The sequence below is a fragment of the Chrysemys picta genome, chromosome 5 (genome assembly GCF_011386835.1).
Source record: "Chrysemys picta bellii isolate R12L10 chromosome 5, ASM1138683v2, whole genome shotgun sequence".
In the NCBI taxonomy this organism is placed as follows: domain Eukaryota; kingdom Metazoa; phylum Chordata; order Testudines; family Emydidae; genus Chrysemys; species Chrysemys picta.
In genome coordinates this window covers 54549136-54569699 of record NC_088795.1, presented here as the reverse complement: position 1 = coordinate 54569699, position 20564 = coordinate 54549136, and the positions used below count along the sequence as shown (strand labels likewise).

At 43.6% G+C, this 20564-nt stretch overlaps 1 protein-coding gene across 16 annotated transcripts in view; it reads left to right on the top strand.

Moving 5' to 3' along the window:
* INPP4B (inositol polyphosphate-4-phosphatase type II B) overlaps window positions 1-20564 on the top strand; it is a 496579-nt gene that overhangs the window by 281201 nt on the left and 194814 nt on the right. For 15 of the 16 annotated variants that reach the window (XM_042850295.2, XM_065596417.1, XM_065596418.1 and 12 more), the window contains 2 exons: window positions 1597-1647; window positions 8287-8366. In XM_042850295.2, the coding sequence (XP_042706229.2) occupies window positions 1597-1647; window positions 8287-8366 (131 nt within the window). The remainder of the gene's footprint in view (window positions 1-1596; window positions 1648-8286; window positions 8367-20564) is intronic. The other variant, XM_065596416.1, reaches the window with a different exon arrangement.

Sequence of the window (20564 nt, the reverse complement as noted above, 5' to 3'; positions counted from 1 at the left end):
AATCTTGAGGGGGGGAAGGCTTTTGTTTGTGTTCTTTGTTTGGGAGTGTGTTCACTCTCGGGACTGAGAGGGACCAGACATCAATCCAGGTTCTCCACATCTTTCTAAACAAGTCTCTCCTATTTCAGACTTGTAAGTAAATAGCCAGGCAAGGCGTGTTAGTTTTCCTTTGTTTTCTCAACTTGTAAATGTACCTTTTACTAGAGTGTTTATCTTTGTTTGCTGTACTTTGAACCTGAGACTAGAGGGGAGTCCTCTGAGCTCTTTAAGTTTGATTACCCTGTAAGGTTATTTCCATACTGATTTTACAGAGATGATTTTTACCTTTTTCTTTAATTAAAAACCTTCTTTTTAAGAACCTGATTGATTTTTCCTTGTTTAAGATCCAAGGGGTTTGGATCTTGATTCACCAGGAGTTGGTGGGAGGAAGGAGGGGGAATGGTTAATTTCTCCTTGTTTTAGATCCCAGGGGGGTTGGAACTGTATTCACCAGGAGTTGGTGGGAGGAAGGAGGGGGAATGGTTAATTTCTCCTTGTTTTAGATCCCAGGGGGGTTGGAACTGTATTCACCAGGGAATTGGTGAAAGGTTTCTCAAGGCTTCCCAGGGAGGGGGTCCATTGGGAATGGTGGCAGCAGAACCAGAGCTAAGCTGGTAGTTAAGCTTAGAAGTTTTCATGCAGGCCCCTACATTTGTACCCTAAAGTTCAAAGTGGGGATTCAGCCTTGACGGGGGGGAAGAGATTTGAACAGTGATCTCCCAATTCTCAGGAGTGCTCTAACCATTGAACTATGGGATATTCTGATGTGGGACTGCCTCAGTCTCTCCTGTTTAAGTTCAACTGTGAATAATGTTTGGAGGAGGGAACTGAACCCTGGGTCTCCCACCTTCTGGCCGGGTGCCTAAAACACAGGACTACAAAGTCATTCTCTCTCTCTCTCTCTCTCAGGCCCAATGTCTATTTAAGTGTTTACCCACTTTGGAACAATCAAATAAGCTCCTTTTAAACGCCGATAAGAGTATCTACACACAGACTTGCACTGGTTTAACTCAACTGGTTTAAAAAAATACCCTCAGTTCAACCAGTCGAAGTTAGGGTGTAGAAAACTCCCAAGATATATACATACATACGTAGGTGAAGTGTTTATAAGTGTATATGGATGAGTGTGTGGACTTCTGTAGGAGAATCTGCAATATAATCCACCCTGTTATATCCATAAGTCATTCTTCTGTTTGAAGAATGTTGGTTCCTGAGAATGACTTTAGGTAAACAGGCTGTGTGGTATTTTATAACCTAACAGTCATTTCAGTAAAGGTCTGAAGTTATGAAAGGAGCGGTTGAGCATAGTCCTCTCTCCTGCGGAGAATCAGGAAGTTTCAGAATGATAAATGGGTTTCTCAGAAATAGGACTTTGGCAGGATGCCAAAAAATTTGAAGTGATAAATTATTAAAAGAAAATAGTGTTTAGAAACTGACTGGATTGGCACCAGCCCCCCCAAAAAAACAGTAGAAAGCAATGGAAATAAATCAATAAGCAAGTCTCTCTTATTTCCCTTTCATGGAATACCAAACCCACAACTGATTTGTTTTTCCCAGGTCCGCACCCATGTCCGGTCTGAACACAAGGAGCCAAGAACAGATGTTGGGGTAAGTAATTTCTGTTAGCTAGGCAGCTGATAAACTTACTTTGCATTAGGAGTTGGGTTAAATTAATAGAGGATCATGACAGGAGTAATACATTCAGAGATTGATGGATTCTAATGCATTTACTCCTTGACTCTAAACTTCAGGATTTTTCCTTAAGGAGGATTTTTATGCTGAGGCCAGTCCAGTTTTCTAGGGTCTCTGCTAGTGCCTTTCAAGCAGTCTGGGTTAGATACAGAGCTTGGGCTCATACTCCCTTGACCAGCATGGTCGGGAATAAGTCGGAAGGTCAATCAGCACTGCCATAGGAGCTGTATTTGGAGTCTGAATAAGAAATGACATTGATAATATTTAAAAAGCCCATTGTGGTACTGGCCTAATTTTGGAGGAAGAACAGAGTGTTCCTCCTGGGGTAGGGCTAGCTATGTGCATATCAGATAAAATTGAAATTCCACAGACTTGAGGAGAAATCGCATCCTGTAATGGTGTCAGCACCCGCCTCTCGAGCGTGCCCCCTTTTCTCTGGCCAATAGTGCCTGCAAACAGTCTTTTCATGGGGGTGGGGGGCGCCCACCTCTCATGGATGGCCCCCTTTCTCTTGGTTAGGTGTGAGCCTGCTTTTCTTTTTTGGTCTTGAATCAGGGTGGCACCTGCCTCTTGCGAGCACACCACAGCTTCTGGGGTATAGAGTCCCGAGTTCTTATCATGGCCCTGGTATGGGGCTGTAGTTCTTAGGCCTCTTTCCAGAGGCACTGCCTTCTTCAGACACCTAGCTGGGGCCCATCTTGGTACCTCAACTGGTGTCCTTTTCGGCAGCCCTCCCTGGGCTCAGTCTGCTACCAGACGAACAGGGCCCATCTCGGTACTCTCGTCTGGTCTGGCCAGGTTTTATGCTCAGTCCCCCGGGCTCAGCCTGCCCACACTGATCTTTCGGCAGCTCTCTGCTATTCTGTCCAGCCAGGCACCTGGTCTTTGGCAGCCTCCCCTGGGCTCAGTTCTGTCTGGTGAGCTCTCTGCAGTCCTGCTAGCCAGCCAGCCAGGCACTCGGTCCTCCCTTGTCAAGCTCCACACAGCAACTGAACTTCTTTGCTCTGCTGCTTGTCTTATATAGGGCCCTTCTGGCCCCGGATTGGCTGCTTCATCAGCCTCTCTGATTGGCTGCTCCTCTGCAGCCACTCTAGGCTGTCTGGTGGATTTCTCTCTGCTCTATTCGGGGGCAGGGTGATCCTGGACCATGAGGCCTCCAGCAGGGGGCCTCTGGGCCTAGTCCACCCTGCAACACATCTCTGTTAAGATTTAATAATAACCCAGTGATTTCCCAGATTGCATTCTAAAGTATCCAGAATCACTCTTACATGTTGGCAGTATGCACAGCACATAGACACTCTTCTCTGTGGTTGGGAAAAGGGAAATATAGAATTTGGAGTGGGGAATTGGCAGTAAACCGAAATCCTTAAATCAAAAAATCTTGCAAACAATTTAGATTGGGACATGTACAGTACCAAATTCATCTGTGATGGTGATGTGTATATAAAATAATAAATCCAAGCTAGCAAACTATGCTGGTTCTAGTTTGTTTCCTGCTCTATCCAGCATTGGAATTCAGAAGTTGGAGGGGAGGCTCCCCCTTTCTCTTTTTCTGACCTTCCATCATGTGACCTTACCCACTTCTCATATAAATTAATCATGTTTATTACAGTAGTGCCTAATAGGCAACCAAAAATGGGGCCCCATTGTGCTAGGCTGTGTACAAACCCAGAGTAGTAGATGGTTCCTGCCCCCAAAGAGCTTACAATATAAATAGACAAGACAGGCACAGTAGGTTGGTTGGGGGGAATGGAATGGTTATAATACATAAGCAGAGTGAATAATGTGATGGTACCAAATGTCATTTTAGTTGCATGATACTTTCAAGGGGTGAGTTTACTTAGCATGTGGATAAGCTAAATAGAAATAAAAGTTAAGGGAAAGGGAGTGAGGAGGACAAGACAGCGAAAAGGAGAGCAAGAGTGGCCAGTGTGAGTGAAGCTGAGGTGAAGAGACTGTGAGGGAGGGAGAGGGTTGGAGCAAACAGCCAATCAGCGCAAGACAGAGAATCTCTATCAAAACTGTTGAACATTCTCCAAAGATCTCAACTTTGGCAGCTTCACTCCTTCCTGCTGGAGTCTCTGGCTGGTCCTCTCTGCGCCTAAGGGCAGGTAGCTGGGGGGAAGAGAGTCAATGTTTGAGTCCCAGTGCTCCCAAAGTGGCAGCCATCTCCTCTGCACAATACTGGGTCCAGTGGCATGCTGGAGGGAAAGGTAGCTCTGGCTAGACCCTATTTTACCCCCTTCCCCCACGTGCAGCAGTGCCTGCTTTGGCTGCTTTCTGCTCTTACTGCCTGGAGTCAAAACTTGTATAAAACATGCCTGTTTCTGACTGATGGCAAAACAAGAGCTGGGGCAGACAGCAGACTATGGACCGGAAAGATTTTAAGTTGTTTTTTATCCTGAGGTGCTGATTCTCCCCTTGAACTACCAAGGATCATCCCTGGCATAGTTCCAACAGGATGCATTTGAAAAATGTGCAATATGGCAGCAGAGTTAAATCTCAGTGAGCAATCTGTATTTCAGCCTTTCACAGGGCCATTGCAGACATGTTTTTCTTTCTTCCTTTTTTCTTTGGCTAGGTAAGTGATTAAGTTTATCAATCAAACAATTCAACACAAATCTCTTATAATTTATTATCACAAGTGTCTCACCAGCACTAGCAAAATTATGGAGGAGCACTAGCTATTCTATAATTAAGGTTGTTTAAGCTCAATTTTCAGACCTCTCTAAACCACACATGCAAAATTGGATTGGTTTGTAAATTGCCAGGGCAATTAAGGGCCCAGGCTAAAGTTGGCACAGCTATGCAAGCACAGAAAAAGGAATCCAAGGCGTGGTCAACATAGCTGCATTGGTCAGGGGTGTGAAAAATCCACATTCCTGAGTGATTTAGCTATGCTGACCTAACTCCCGGTCGGTGCCATAGCTAGCCACAAGGCACTCTTTCAAATTCTAGGCCCATTGCAAGGCCGGGTAATCCATTTCCATCAGATCACTGGGCCATACAACATTTTTTATTATTATTTTGAAGGTATTTTTAAATGAATTTAAGAATATGAAACAGAAATTTTTTTTGGAATCTGGACAATTATATTGTATTAAGCAGTGTCCTATGAGATCTGAGAACCATGGTGTATTAGGAAGAGCCTGAAGCATGGGCCTGGTGCAAAGCCTGAGGCCTGAACAAAAGTCAGTGAGTTATGCTATTAGCAACAGTCATGTCCGGTCAAAAGCAGCTGTTTGCCTGCAAGTCAGTGACTGGTACATGAACTCGGCACCAGTATTGATAGCATTGCTGCAACACACTGAATATGTAAACACTTTCCAGCAGGCCAGCACAAGAACACCCCATCCTAGCACACAATAAAATGGTTTGACAAAACTGATGAATAGTGATATTTTTCTGAAACATCAGGAGTAAAAGTACAAAGACAGGTGGTGAATAGGAATGTTTTGTCTGAAACATCAGAAGGAAAGTACAAGGGGAGGTAACAAACGTCATGAAACATGTAAGGTGATACACAAGTTGTTTATCCCAGATTGTTTGTCTCAGTCTATAAATGTTAGGATACCTCGCTTTAACCCTTTGGCCAGCCTAGAGAGTAATGAAAAGTCCTGCCATTCACTGAGCTGCATCATTGTCAAGGGCATAGACGTCTTAGTATCCTCATAGAGTCTGCCAGGGCTATTACCATGCTTCATCGACAAACCTGGCCAGGCACCTTTGTACCTTAACAGATCTTGTGGTCATTGGGCAGTTCAATTGAGATCTCCTGTGCCAACTATCTGCGCAGAGTTGGGACAGCACACAAAGAACACACAGCCAAACATCTGATGACACAAGGCTAATTCCAGAGGCTATGAGACCTTGCAGTGGTGTAGAGCCTTGTGAGGGGCCACCACAAATGGGCAAAATGTTTGTTTCTCCCCCCTTCAGTTCATATACGGAATTGTAGTATTAATGTGTATTGCAGTAGCACCTAGAGGCCCCAACTGAGATCAAAGCCCTGTTATAATTGGCACTCTATAAGAACACAAAGTTTACCATCCAAATTGCATATAAAAATGCAAAGGAATGTTAAGATTGCGAAGTCAAGCACTCAAAAGTTAGGAAATGCCAGAATGAAGGTTGTATGAGCAACCTTAATTGTTCTCTCTTATGTGTAAATACACCTCTACCTCGATATAATGCTGTCCTTGGGAGCCAAAAAATCTTACCGTGTTATAGGTGAAACCACATTATATTGAACTTGCTTTGATCCACCGGAGTGCGTAGCCCCGCCCCCCCAGAGCACTGCTTTACCGCGTTATATCTGAATTCGTGTTATATCGGGGTAGCGGTGTATTATGATACAGACTATGTCTTCTGTGCCAAGAGGTGTATTTTTTCAGTGAGATAGTGAACGTGTTACCTATCTTCCTGTAAAATCTTAGCAGAAACAAGGCATTGTGGGAGGTATAGTGTTAACCTCAACTAGTTTCACTGAGGTAAAAACTACCTCTCCCTTGTCTCTGCTAGGATTTTACAGTTAGATAGGTGAGTCGAGTTAGCTATCTCACTTAAAAACGCACCTTTTTGGCAGTGAAGACACAGCACAGTCTTTAATTACATAATCATACTATTTTACCCACTCTGTTTCTATCTCATGTCTCCAGTCTGCCTCTTCTTTACTTCCTCCTTTTCGTCCACCCCTGCCCTCAGCCTGCCTCCTTGGCACCTTTTCTCTTTCTCTTGGCTTGTATGTTCTACACTACCTCCCTTCTTCCTTCCCTTCCTGCCTAGCTGTGCAGCCAGGGATGGAAATTGAATCATTACATGGACGTCAACATGAGCCTGTAGGAGGCTTTGAGCTTGGCCATACTGAGGACCCAGCTTTTAAACTTGGAAGCCAATTATAGAGCTTTACATCTGGGCATTTAAATTGGCACTTAGGTTCCCAGCTATGCATTTTATGTGCCTAAAAGCCTGTCTGAGCACTAAACTTTGGAGCCCACATTCGAATATTCCAAGGCCCTGATTTAGACTGGCCTTACTAAAGGAAGGCAGGATACAACTCTTACTAGGTGGTGTCATACTACTGCTGAGCAGCTCATCTGAAACACATGTTGTTCTCCATTTTCCAAGGGTTGAATATGCTACCTCTATGCGGCCCGGGCTGACCCTGAGAGCACGTGACCAAGCTCAAGACCTATACCTGGATTTTGTCATCTGCAAGCACATTGCATTTGCTGTTAGACCTTTTATTTTTGTTAGCCTTACAAAAGGAATAAAGAATAAAATTAATATTATGCAAAAAACCTGCTTATTTGTTGAAGTTATTTGCCAAGTTGATGTGACTTAATGAAAATATCTGTAACTAATTCACATCAACTTCCAGTGAGTTGCTGAGTATTTTTCAAAAAACCTTCATGGAAGAAAGTTTTAGGTTATTTTCTTTCCATGCTCATTGTCCCTAGGGTAAGAAGAACTCTGTTGTACAACTGGTAAAGTGAAGTTTTAGTGCTGAGTAGCAGAGGTATTGAGAGAGGGTAAAAAGTTCTCTTGAAAAAATGTTTGCATAATTTCCTTGAGGATGCAAAAGGCTGACATTGACAGAAAGACAACATATAGCGTAGCAGGTCAACAGAAATTTAGAAAATGTAGCTGGATGAATATATTTCTCTTTATTTGTACTGGAATAAAATTGGTCCACCCTAGGTTGGAAATACCCAAGGAAACGTGCTTACAAACATTGCTATATACTCAGAAAATACAGCATTTCTATTAATAACTTGTATTGAGCCCAACATAAAAATAACTCCAGCAAGCAAATACATTAATATCTCGAGTTCAAAGATGATAATGCCTAAGGGCTTGTCTATACTTACCGCGCTGGTTCGGCGGCAGGCAATCGAACTTCTGGGTTCGATTTATCGCGTCTTGTCTGGACGCGATAAATCGAACTCAGAAGTGCTCCCCGTCGACTCCGGTAATCCTGCTCGCCGCGAGGAGTACGCGGAGTCGACGGGGGAGCCTGCCTGCCGGGTCTGGACCGCGGTAAGTTCGAACTAAGGTACGTCGACTTCAGCTACGTTATTCACGTAGCTGAAGTTGCGTACCTTAGTTCGATTTGGGGGTTTAGTGTAGACCAAGCCTCAGGGTTTAGGAACTACTGTAGCAAGAACAACATTGGTAAAACACTGAAGATTTAACATTTGTTGTGATACAGAAATCACTTGAATAGGAGGAAAACCTTCAAACTAAATGAAACTTTTCCTGCGGGTGTACATTTTACAGCCTGCTCTTTGTCAGATTGTCAATCTGATTGTTTTTAATGAAAAAGATGGGTTCCTGTCTGTAAAATCTGAGCTTAACAAATTATTGATAATGGTGTCACTGATGTATGAAGGTATTCTATGGAATAATACCTCAAGCTAGTGGGTTCCAATTTAAAATTTCTCTCTTGCTACGAAAGACAGATTTGCAGGCATGGGGCTGAAAATTAAACGATTAAAACTTCAGAAATTAATGATGATGTCCTCCTTTCTCTTTCTTTTCCCCTGTGTTTTTTAGCGAAACTTTCTGGGCTTGACTACTTTTAAAGTAGGAGACTTGGTGAAGTCAAAGGAACAACAGTTGACCCTTACCCTGAGGTAGGTCTTTTTGTCTATTGTAAACCATTTCAAACTAATAACCCGTGACATTTAATGATTGCTGCTTGGCTGTGTTTGAAACTCGGAATTACTTCAGGTATATTAGATGTCAACCTCAAGTGCCTCTGTTTCTACTATGCACAAAGCTAAAGAGAAATACCAATTATTTAAGTCAGAGCTTCCCATGTGTCAGGTTAGAAAAGGTTACTCGCTTTTTGATATGATCCCCTACAGAAAAATTGCAGAGCAGTTAAATTGGGGAAAGTCCGTTCAAAGATTCCTACAACAGGGAATATAAATCTTATTCTCACTTAATTAATACATTATATTTTTGTAGAATCCAAATGTTAATATCATGAAGTGACCAGGATTTGAATATTTGGCATGTTTAAGTACACTGGGCCTGATTCACCACTGCCTTGCACCTTCTGTGATCACTTAATGTGTAAAGTAGGTATGAAATGCTACCAAATCAGAATTGCAATGCAGAACTCTGCACAAATGTGTATGACTAAACAAGGTACAAGGCTGTGCAGAATCAGGGCCAGTGTTTTAGATGTGGCCCTATATTAACATGAAGAAAGGATGGAATGGATGGGTTTGTGTTTAAAACAATGGGTTGGGAATCAGGAGAGTTCAAGTCCCATCTCTGACACAGACTTGTATATATGATCTTGGGCAAATCATTCAGGGCATAATCTATATCCTTTTGAAGCCAATAGAAAAACTCCTATTTACTTTAAAGGCTTTGGATCAGGCCCTTAGGACTTGTTTTTCAGAGGTGTTGAACACCCACAGCTACCATTGATTTCATCTGGAGTTTAAGGTGCTCAACATTTGTACATATCAGACTTTTGTTATATTAGATCCTCTGATCCCCTTCCTCCTCCTGTTCCCCTTGGAGATGCTGCATATAGATGCAGTAGAAGTCCACATAGAACTAGATTTGGTGGCACATGGGCTGCACACCCTGTCTTGGCGCAGATAGCCCAAACTCAAATGCATTAATCAGAACAGCAGTGGTTTCAGTGTACCAAGGGCCTTCAGCACTCTTTTTGGAGAGGGCATAATTTTGTTTTTTATGTACCCGCACTCCTATTAAAAGTAACGGGAGTCGCATGTAGACATGCGGGCAGAGGGGAGGTACATATTACTTGGTTTAGAGACCATGCTGTATTGACAAATTGCGTTGATTTTCATTCTCCATATAGCATAAAATCACAATATAACAAAATATTAGTTTATAGCATTAGCCTAGAGGGTATTGGGTCTGAATTGAACCTTTGTAGGTTTGCTTTTTGTCAAGTTTTGGTTTTGTCTCATACATTTTTTGTACATTTAATAGTAAAAGACAGCAGTTTAAAGCAATTCCAATTGAACTCCAGAAAATTAAATTGTAGACATTAGTGGATTGAAATTTAAAAGACATTTTCACAAGAAAATTATGAATGTTGATTTGTTTCTTGAGTATGGCTGTGGGCCAGATTCACAGAATTACTCTTCTCTCGTTATGTCACCAGGCAGTGCAGAAAGAGACAATACTGCCCATACCTCCTCAATGGCAGTAAAATCTGGCGGCTTGGCATTCCCCTTCCTGCAGCATCCCTGTTGTAGGGGAAGTGTCAGGGATGAGGGACAGGCCTGTTGAGGGCATTGCCAGGCAAACTATGCTCCATCTATTCCTAGCTGAGGCACAGTTGCTTAGGAGAAGCTTTGCAAGCCAGTGTAAGTTAGAGTAGCCTCAGGGCTGCTGTAACCTATGCTAGGTCTAGGACAGAGCAAGGCAGAGAACCAGGGAGCTGAAACTAGCTCTCTGTAGTACCAGGTAGATATAGGTCTCATCATATAATCTGGCCCATACTTTCTTTTTACTGATATTTTAGCATTTTCTTGCTCAGAAAAAACACAAACTAATCCATATAACGATGGATTTGTTCCTCTGTAATTCTGCAGGTGGGAGGTTTTTTGTTGGGGGTGCTGATGGTGAAGGACAGTAGGGTTGGGGGAGGATCAGGACATGTCTCTGCTGCAAAGAAAAATCTGTGGTGCTGAGTCTGAGCCCAGGTCAACTGACTTGGGCTTGTGAGTAGATCAGGCTGTGGAGCTAACACTAACAGTGTAGGTGTTTGGGCTTGGGCTGGAGCCTGGGTTTTGAAACCCTGCGAATGGGGAGGGTCTCAGGGCTTTTCTGAGACCCTCCCCTGCTCAGGATTTCAGATCCCATGCAACAGCCCAAGCCCAAACTTCTACACTACTAGTTTTAGCCCCACAGCCTAAGGCTGTGAGCCCAGGTCAGTTGACCCAGGCTCTGATACTGGCTGCTCCGTGTCTTTTATTGCAATGTTGACATCCCCTTTGGTTTCTGATAACATTCCATTGTTCACCAAAGCTGTACTCTTTCTCTGCCCTCTCCCCTCCTTTTCTTCTTGGCAGTGACTAAGGATACAAGCCAAGGAACTTTGTTCTGAGACGCAGATAGGGTTTTTAATCTGTCCTTTCATTTTGGGTTTTCATTTCTGTTTTCATTATATTGCAGCCCTTAATGTTTAAAGACTGATATTTTCTAGACTGTCAACCAAATGAGTGTTTTAGGAGAATGTGTGTGTCTATATATAATTATCAAAACCTGTCTGAACAGGTCAATTTTAGGTATTGCTTTGGTTTTGGTAAGGTGCAAAACCCGTGTCTTCTGAAGGAATGTAACCTTTTAGAGATTTTGGAGCACAGTTTCGGTTCTGAAAATTCCAAAGGGCTAAATTATGGCTCATCTAAAAAATTGTTATTGGGTGGTGGTGAAGTGCCAAATAACAAGGATTGATGAATAAAATAATAAATTTGCCAAATATAAAAAAGTCATCTTCAGCAGTCTAGATATTTGTGAATATCAATTTGGCAATGTATGTTCACTGGAGATGCAGATTCACCCACTCCTGTGCTGTTGTCAGCAAGCCTGAGTTAGGAGCACTGATGGCTGCTTCAAGTAATCTAGACTGGTTTAGTATATCAGTTTTAGATTGTAAGCTCTTCAAGGCAGGAACTCTCTCCTGCTCTGTATTTGTGCAGCACGTACCAGGCACATGCACAATATGGTTGGGGCCTTTAGGCTTAATGGTAATTCTAACACTAATAATAAATCCGTTCATCAGCCAGTCTGCAATGATGATGGCATTCCCCATTCTCTGGAAGAGCCTTTCATTTCAAGTGTATTACTCTCATTATGAATATTGCCACAGGCTTGTGCTCTGTTACCCCTCCTGTTCAATGTGTATGGGATGTCACTAGGTGAGATAGGAAGATGTGCCGTCCTTTGTCACTTCTGTATTGGGTTATTGTAGTGTGATTTTCACTGAGCTACACAAGGGTAAAAGAGGACAAAAAATAATGGTGCTCTTCTAATCTCTTCCCACAAAGTTAAGCTCTATCCATCTGTGATGCTGCTCTCAGTAGATTGTATAGATATTCTACACAGGATCATACATGCTGTCTGAGCTCCACTGAACTCCTCAGGTTTGGCTTCCCCTCTGTGGGGCATGGGTGGCACCCTTGAGCTTGGTTTCTTCTTGACTGGAAAAGAGAATAAGAGGTGGTACTCTTCCAGGCCTACTTAATTGTGGTGACAAAACAGGATGTCAGTCAGAGTAGATTGTGCAGAATTTCATAGTGTGATCCTTCCCCTCCTTTCTGACATGGGCAATAAAATATTTAACAAGTTTCACACTTATAGTAGCATCTGAGTTAGTGTCCCATAGTGACATGTGGGGCAGTTCATGGCTCTCGGAGCTAATGTTTCAGACTGTCTGGAAGTTCAGGCAGACATCACCGCATCAGTTCACCTTCAAAACCAGAAGTGAGTGTTTCTTTGCAAATGTAACAGCTAGAAATGTACTTTAAAAAAATTGATGTTCTAGAAAACAAGAAGGCAGGCTGGGAGAGGTTCTGGTATGCCATACCACTGTATACTGCTCTAATTTGAGTCCTGAAGGTACCTCTGAGGACCACTCCCACATCAGAACTCTGTGACAAGTGGAACTAACCTTACAAAAACAAGGGAGTTCACGAAGATTCAGGATAGACACACTAGTCTTTATAGATTTACCTTTTTCTGAAGAAAATATATGTGAAAGAGTCTCCCTGTGGTCTCTACTGTACTGTACTACTTTATGAACATAAGGTTGTACTCAAATTTCAACATTTCATTTTGTCCTGTACTTGTTTCTCAATTTCCAAGCATTTCAATACAGTCTGAACTTTTATTCAAGTATAGAGGGTAGGTATATTTGTCACATAGATTTTTAGTAATACAGTGATCTATCCTCTTTATTATGTTGCCTCTTTTGACCCAAGTGGATAGTCAAAATTTGGGGCCCTGCAGGAGAATAAAAATAGATGGTAGTCATGTATTTTTTTGCAGATTTGTTTATTTACAAAGAATGTACAGAGTCCTGTGTCTCTAAATGCAAAAAGAATCAAATAGCAAGAAACAGCACCAGAACACTCTTTGCTGCCTGCACCCCTGACCCAGGAACCTCTCCACAGATTTCTGCCAGGGTCAGACATGCTTTCAGCTGCTCTTTCTCGCACATGCTCATGTGCAGTCTCTCTCTCTCTCTGTCTCTCCTGAAGTCTGGTCCACACTTAAAAATTAGATTGACCTCGCTACATCTTTCAGAGCTGCGAAAAATTTCATGCCCTGATCACCAAACTAACCCCCAGTGTGGACTTGTGTATGTTGAGGAAGAATTCTTCTGTAGATCTAGCTATTGTCTCTTAGAGAAGCAGATTGACGACATTGATGGAAAAAACCCTTCTGTCAATACAGGAAGCATCTACACCAGGGGTCTCAAACACACGGCTCAGGGGCTGCATGCGGCCCGCGGAGCTCTTCCCTGCGGCCCGCCAAGCTCCCCGTGCCCCCCCCCCTCCCCAGTTACTTCCGGTCACAGCCAAACTCCACTCACCTCCCTCCCTCCCCCCCCCCCCGAGTTATTTTATGTGGCAGCTAAGCTCCCTGCTCGCTGCTCCCCATTGTTTGGGGCCGGGTCTCTCCCCTGGCCCCGCCTGCTGCCCCCACGCACCTCCCCCGAGTGTCCCCTGGCCTCACCTCTGCACCCCCTCCTAACCCCAAACTCCATCCCAGAGCCTGCACCCCAGACCCCCACCCCCACCCAAACTCCCTCCCAGAACCTTAGGCAGGGGGGTGGAGTTTGGGGGGCAGGTTCTGGGCACCACCAAAATTTCTACAAACCTGCCACCCCTGGAAGAGGCAGAGCAATGGTGGAGTGGTGGTGCAGCCCAGTGCAGTGGGGGGGCTTTAACAGATGTAAATCTAACTAAGTGCATGTTTTGTCCTTTGAGTGAGGTGCATTACTGAGTGTATATATTTTATTAAAACCGCTTGGAAATGACTTGTAGGAGCAGCGGTGATCTGTATGCTCTGTATAATGCTTAGCACTTTCCAGGAGGGACGGGGGAGGAGCACGCTCTGGGGAAGGGGAGAAGAGATGGGGCAGGGGCAGGACCTCATGGAAGGGGTGGAGTGGGGGTGGAGCCGGGGCCAGCGAGGGGGGCGGGGGGGGTATCAGTGATGCGGCCCTCGGGTCAATGCACTAGTCCTCATGTGGCCTTTGTGGTCATTTGAGTTTGAGACCCCGATCTACACTATGGTGCTATAGTGGCACAGCTGCAGTGCCATAGCTGTGCTGCTGTAGCATTTGTAGGGTAGATATACCTTCACTGTCTCTGCTCTGCCTTCCCCCACACCTGTACCACCCAAAACAGCACTCAGCAAAGCTCCTGGGCAGGCTCACACACTACTTTTTTCATGGGTAGAGTTTATGCTTACAGTTGTGTTAATGGAAAGGTGAGTTTACACCTATCAACCTCAATCCCACAACAAGGTTTCATCCAGTTTATAACACCAGTGCCATCTCAGCTTTACCCATCATCCCAATAAAGCCCAAAACAGTGACACTCAACAATCCATTCCAAACAGAAATAAAATAAAATAAATTTAAAGTGATACAAGGTTAATATTGGGGGGGAGGGATAGCTCAGTGGTTTGAGCACTGGCCTGCTAAACTCAGGGTTGTGAGTTCAATCCTTGAGGGAGCCACTTGGGGGTCTGGGGCAAAATCAGTACTTGGTCCTGCTAGTGAAGGCAGGGGGCTGGACTCAATGACCTTTCAAGGTCCCTTCCAGTTCTAGGAGATGGAAGATCTCCATTTACATTTGTAAAGTGTCTTCCTGTTTTCATATCACCAACTCACAAAAAATTTATTCCCACCTAAATCTCTGTGGTTTTTTTTCTACCTGGATTTACACCCTGACCATTCTTTCCTAATTGGGAATTCACTTCGGTAACAACTTTTCCATCCTCAACTTCCACATTCTCAGATTCAGGGCGCAGCCAAGCTCAAATTCTGTCCCCCTGATACTCTTTCAAATGATTCTTATGGATAACTTTGGGTTTAGTCCTGGGACCCAGCTAAATCCTGTACACAACATCTTTTATTTGGGTCAATACTCTATAGGGTCCCTCCCAAGATTTTTCTAGTTGAGAGTTCCTCTCTTTTTTCTTCTAGGTTTGTGGAGCCAGACCAGGTCCCCTGTTATAAAAGTTTCCCGATATGACCTTACATTATATAGCCTTTTCATGTTGTCAGAGTCTATCCTCAAATTTTCCCTAGCAAAGGTGTAAACTCTTTCAATTTTGCATTGTAAGATTTCTACAGAGTCCAAATAGTCATACACTATCCTGATATCAAGATCCTCTCATTGTGAAGTTTTTAGTTGCTCTGAGGTCCATACCTCGTCCCCATTCCCATTCTTTCAGTGGATGAACCATGAACATGGATGGGCCCCTCCGTAAATTAGAGGAAAAGAGAAACACACCCATCCCTTTTAGTAACAAATTCCTTGCTTTCCTGCTTGGGGCAGTGTTTGCAAATAGCTTCCCAATAAGGCTGTCTGGACAAGCATTACCACGCTTATGGCCAGACCTATTTGTGATTGTGAAATCGTAGTACTGCCATTTCTCCATCCACCTGGCAAGCTGGCGTTCAGGATTTCTGAATCTGCAGAGCCATTGTGGGAAAGCATGGTCTGTCCTGATCATAATCTTCCCCCCATACTAGTAGTGATGAAACCATTCTATAGATTTAACTACTGCTAGGAGTTCTTTTCAGGTGGTGCAATCATTTCTCTTGGGAGAACTTACAGTAAAAGTTTAATAAGCTACCACCCTATTAAGTTCTTTGTTTGTGTGTTAATATTGTCCTCAAGCACTAGCATCTGTGTCCAGTATGAATGGAGTTTTGAAACATGGATAGGACAATATAGGAGCAGTCAGCAGAGCATTTTTAACTCTGAAAATGCTACATTACTTTCTGCTCACCACGGAAATGGTTTTGCCTTCTAACCCAACTTGTGCAGTGATTTTGCAATATAGATAAATCCACAAATGAACCTCTATAATAGGAGCAGAGTCCTGTAAAATTTTGCACATCAGTAAGTAGGCCACTCTCACATTCCCAGAGTACCAGATATTCTGGTACTTCCAGGAACAGTGTGGGCCTGTTCCTGCTGGCATGATCCAAGGCCCCTGGGCAAGGCCTCATATGCACTGTCACATGGGGGTGCCTTTTGAAGAGCACACTGCCTCACGTCCAAAATCATAGAATATTAGGGTTGGAAGGGACCTCAGGAGGTCTTCTAGTCCAACCCCCTGCTCAAAGCAGGGCCAATCCCCAGACAGATTTTTGCCCCAGATCCCCAAATGGCCCCCTCAAGAATTGAGCTCTCAACCCTGGGTTTGGCAGGCCAGTGCTCAAACCACTGAGCTATCCCTCCCCCATTTGTCTCAGTATGAGTTGGGGAATAAACATTAGAAAAGCAGGGCTGTCCAGTTTAAAACTGGATGTATGGCCAGCCTACCTGTAAGTGTCAGGGGAGTTGGCCAGTTTAGTACACCCTCAATTTTCTTTTTGGTAGTGGAAATTCCCTCCTCACTACTTGTGTGCCCAAGACAGACTACTACTTTTTGGAACAACTCACATTTCTTTGGTATGAGTTTCAAATTGGCCATCTTTAGTTGATCACAGACTATTTATATAAATGTTTTAGTTCAGGCTCAAATGTTTTAGTATGCACCAAGATATCATCTAGGTACAACGGATAATCTGAAAGTGATATGCCATGTCTCCATTAGCCTTTCATATGTGGCTGGTGCATCGCGCAAGCTAAAATCTATCACTTTAAATTTCCACAAACCTTGTCCTGCTGTGAAAGCAGTTTTTTCCCCTATCTTTTGGATGCACTTCCACTTGCTGATATTCGCTTTTAATCTGGAAAGCCAGATTGAACCAATTATGGAGTTCAGAGTATCATCTATTGATATTAATGGATAAGAATCCTTTAAAGTGACTTCATTTAATTTTTGATTGTCCACACAGAATCTGGTACAACCATCCTTTGTCTTAACCAGAACTTTGGATGAGGCCCAGGGACTGATTGAAGGGCACGTTATGGCTTTGTGAACCATTTTTGCAATGTCTTGTAGTGCTGCTTCCCTTTTTGCCACTGATAAAGGGTAAAGTGCCTGTTTAATGGGTCAGTTTACCCCAGTATCAATCTTATGATGGGCCAGTGCAGCACAACCTATATCTTTGTTGGATTGGGTGTACAACCTGATTCCTAACCAGAAAGTGTCTGAGTGTTCTGCTATTCCCTATTTAAATGTACAGCACTGCACTGGAATAAGTCCAACAGAAACTCTTGGGGCATACCTTCACTCTCTTCTCCCTTGTAGTTTTCTTCTATATCAGTTTTTACCAGATCCACCATCTCATTCCACAACTGCAGTTCCCTCTTTCACTATTTTCTGTTTATCAGAAACATTTGATCAAACAAACTGGGATCAGTTTTTGTTTCAGATCCACAAGACCATTACCAGCTAAGATTCCCCGAGACCCTGGGACTTAAAACAGGTTTCAACCACTCCCCATCTTTCCCTTGCTGGAAAGCTACGGTAGCATATAGCTGTTATAAGGGTTTCTTCCCCTGGAGGCAGGACAGTTCATTTACTGCAAACCAGTTGCCTACAAACCTTTTGTCTCACCTGAGCCATAAAGGGAATTTCCACAGGCTGAATTTTACAGTTATTAGCTGTAATGAAATCCCAAACAGTTCTTAGCTCATCTACTATTTTAGCCACTTAGACCTCTTGCTCAAATTTCAAAAGTCCAATCTGCAAACCCAGTTTTTGGACAGGTGCCCTTGCCCCAATGACTGTCTCAATTTGAGACCAATTAGACAGTTCAGTTTTGGATACCCTCTTCCCTAACCTTTTTAGCATCTCCGGTCTAATAAGTGTTATGTATGAACCCAAGTCAATTATTCCTGAACACATCACAGATCCTCTGATGCACTGAATAGATGAACTTCCATTATTTTTGTCTAACTGCCCAAATCTAAACAAAAATTGTGGGGCTGAGCTTTATATCTCCAAATTTTGACTCTCAGTGATGGCTTTCGGCTTGTGCAATGTCCCCATTTCCTGAACTGGGACAGAAGCTTTGATTAGATACTTGAGACAGACTGTCTTGGCCCACATTACATTTCTAACAATCCTCCTTTCTGTGGCCCGTTTTGTCACAATACCAGCAGTTAACATAACTTTTATCTTTAATTTTTGCATTTTTGTCAGTTTGCCTTGTTTTACAAACCAAATTATCATGTATTCCTATCATTCAGTGCAGTCACAAACCAGATTAGAATACTCTGTTGCTTCGTGCATATTTGATACAGGGCTCATTGTGATCAGCTTCTGTCTTCTTCAGTGGCAGCTGCTGCTTCCGGTGAACTACTGCAAGCAAAGATTCAAGTTCTTTGGCAAATTCCACAGCCTGTCAAAGTGTCTTTGGCCTTCTTTCATTGATCTTGATGTGCAAGTTCTAATCCAATGAACATCTATAAATTGGTCCATTGCCACTCTATTCTGGAAGGCCTTGGTAGTAGCTGGGTATGCCAGGAGCATAAGTCTCTGCAAGTTTTCTGCTAGTTCAGGTGGTGGTCTTTTTGCTTCTCCTTCTAGTTCTTAGCTGTGCCTTGGCTAGTTCATATTCATGGCTAGCTCCAAACCACATGTCAAGAGCCTGTACCAGGTCTGGATAACTCTGTCGCTTCTCTGGGGGTAAGTTCTGAAGCATCATCAGAGCTGGGCCACCCAAGTTGACTGCTAGTAACCCTGCTTTCTGTCCATCTTCCCAGCCATTCATTTGAGTTTCATAGATTCATAGATTCAAGGGCCCTTGAGTGGTCATCGAGTCTAGTCCCCTGCCCTCATGGCAGGTCCAAATACTGTCTAGAGCATCCCTGATAGACATTTATCTAACCTACTCTTAAATATCTCCAGAGATTGAGATTCCACAACCTCCCTAGGCAATTTATTCCAGTGTTTATAATGTTGAATTGAGCCCATAAGCCTCCCAGGGAGGTTATCTCAAAAATTGTTTTGCATCACAAGAGCTAGGACAGGCCAACCTCTTCTCTTCTGGGCCTCTGTGGGCTACAAAGGGGTAGAAAACTGTTATAAATGTCAGGTCGTACCAAGTCCTCTGGCTGGCTCAATTCCTCATATAGGCATCTGCCTACGGCGGCGGTGATCTGTAAGGCTTTGATTTCTTTCTGGAGCTGAATTTTCAGCTCCTTAAGTCCTTGCCTCAGCTCAGCTTTGTTAGCAAGTCCCATGTTGGCTAAAGCTTGCCTGGTCTCCACTACTTCATGGAAAAACTTTTGGTTTGCAGCAGTCAGGTTGCTGGTCTCCTCTTTGATGCACCTTACCATTCTACCCTGCAGCTGGGCATCCCAACCAGTCTGGACACTTTGCAGTTGTTGCTCTAACAAAGCTTAGCTCCACCCTAAGTCAACCTTCAGCCCTTTCTGGATGTCGAGATGCTGCTTTAGTTTCTTTTGTGGAGCGTTTAGCTCCTGTTTTAAGTCTTAGCCAAAAGAAATTGAAACATCTATGATTTATGCAAACATCACCACATTTGCGCCATTCTGGTTCAACAGGAATACTAGCTCACAATTTTTCTCCTTGGAAACTGGATCTCACTTTGACACTAATGTTGGCTCTTTTGACTGAAGTGGCTACTCAAAGTTTGGGGTCCTGTGGGTGTTCCAGTTGGGAGTAGAAATCAGTTGTAGTCCGGTATTTCTTTGATGCAGTTTTGTTTATAAAGAATGTGCAAAGTCCTGTCTCTCTGAATTCAGAAGGAATCAAATAGTTGCTCTTGCTTATATTACCAAGAGCGCTCTTTTCATCCTGCACCTCTGATCCTAAAGTCTCTTCCCATGTTTCTTCTAGGGTCAGCCACAGTGCTTTCAGCCGCTCCTGTTCACTGGTGTGCTCTCTCTCTCCCACTTTGTCATTCTTTTTTATCTCCTCTCAGTTTCTTTGTATTCTGCCTCCTTCCGCCTCCCCCACACACACCTGACCCAAAACAATACTCAGCAAAAGCTCCTGGGCTACGAAGGGGTAGAAAACTGTTGTAAATGTCAAAACTCCTTTTGTCTTGTGTGGGGTTTATGCCTGCAATTGTGTTAATTGAAGGATGAGTTCAGGCCTACCAATGTCAATCCCATAACAAGGTTTCACTTCCTTTATAACATAGGCTATGGGTATGTCTACACTACCTGCCGGATTGGCGGGCAGCGATCGATCCAGCGGGGGTCAATTTATCACATCTAGTCTAGACGCGATAAATCGACCCCAGAGCACTCTCCTGTCAACTCCTATACTCCACCGCCACAAGAGGCGCAGGTGGAGTTGACGGGGGAGCAGCAATAGTTGACTCACCACAGTGAAGACACCACAGTAAGTCAATCTAAGTACATCAACTTCAGCTATGTTATTCATGTAGCTGAAGTTGCGTAACTTAGATCGATTCTCCCTCCCCCCCGCCCACAGTGTAGACCAGGCCTATATCTACACTACCGCGGTAAGTTGACCTAAGCTACACTATTCCAGCTACATGAATATCATAACTGGAGTCGACGTACCTTAGGTTGAGTTACTGTGGGGTCTACACCGCAGGGGGTCGACGGGAGAAACTCTCCTGTCGACTTACCTTACTCTTCTCGAAGTAGGAAGAATACAGGGGTTGACTGGAGAGTGATCTGCTGTCGATTTGGCCGGTC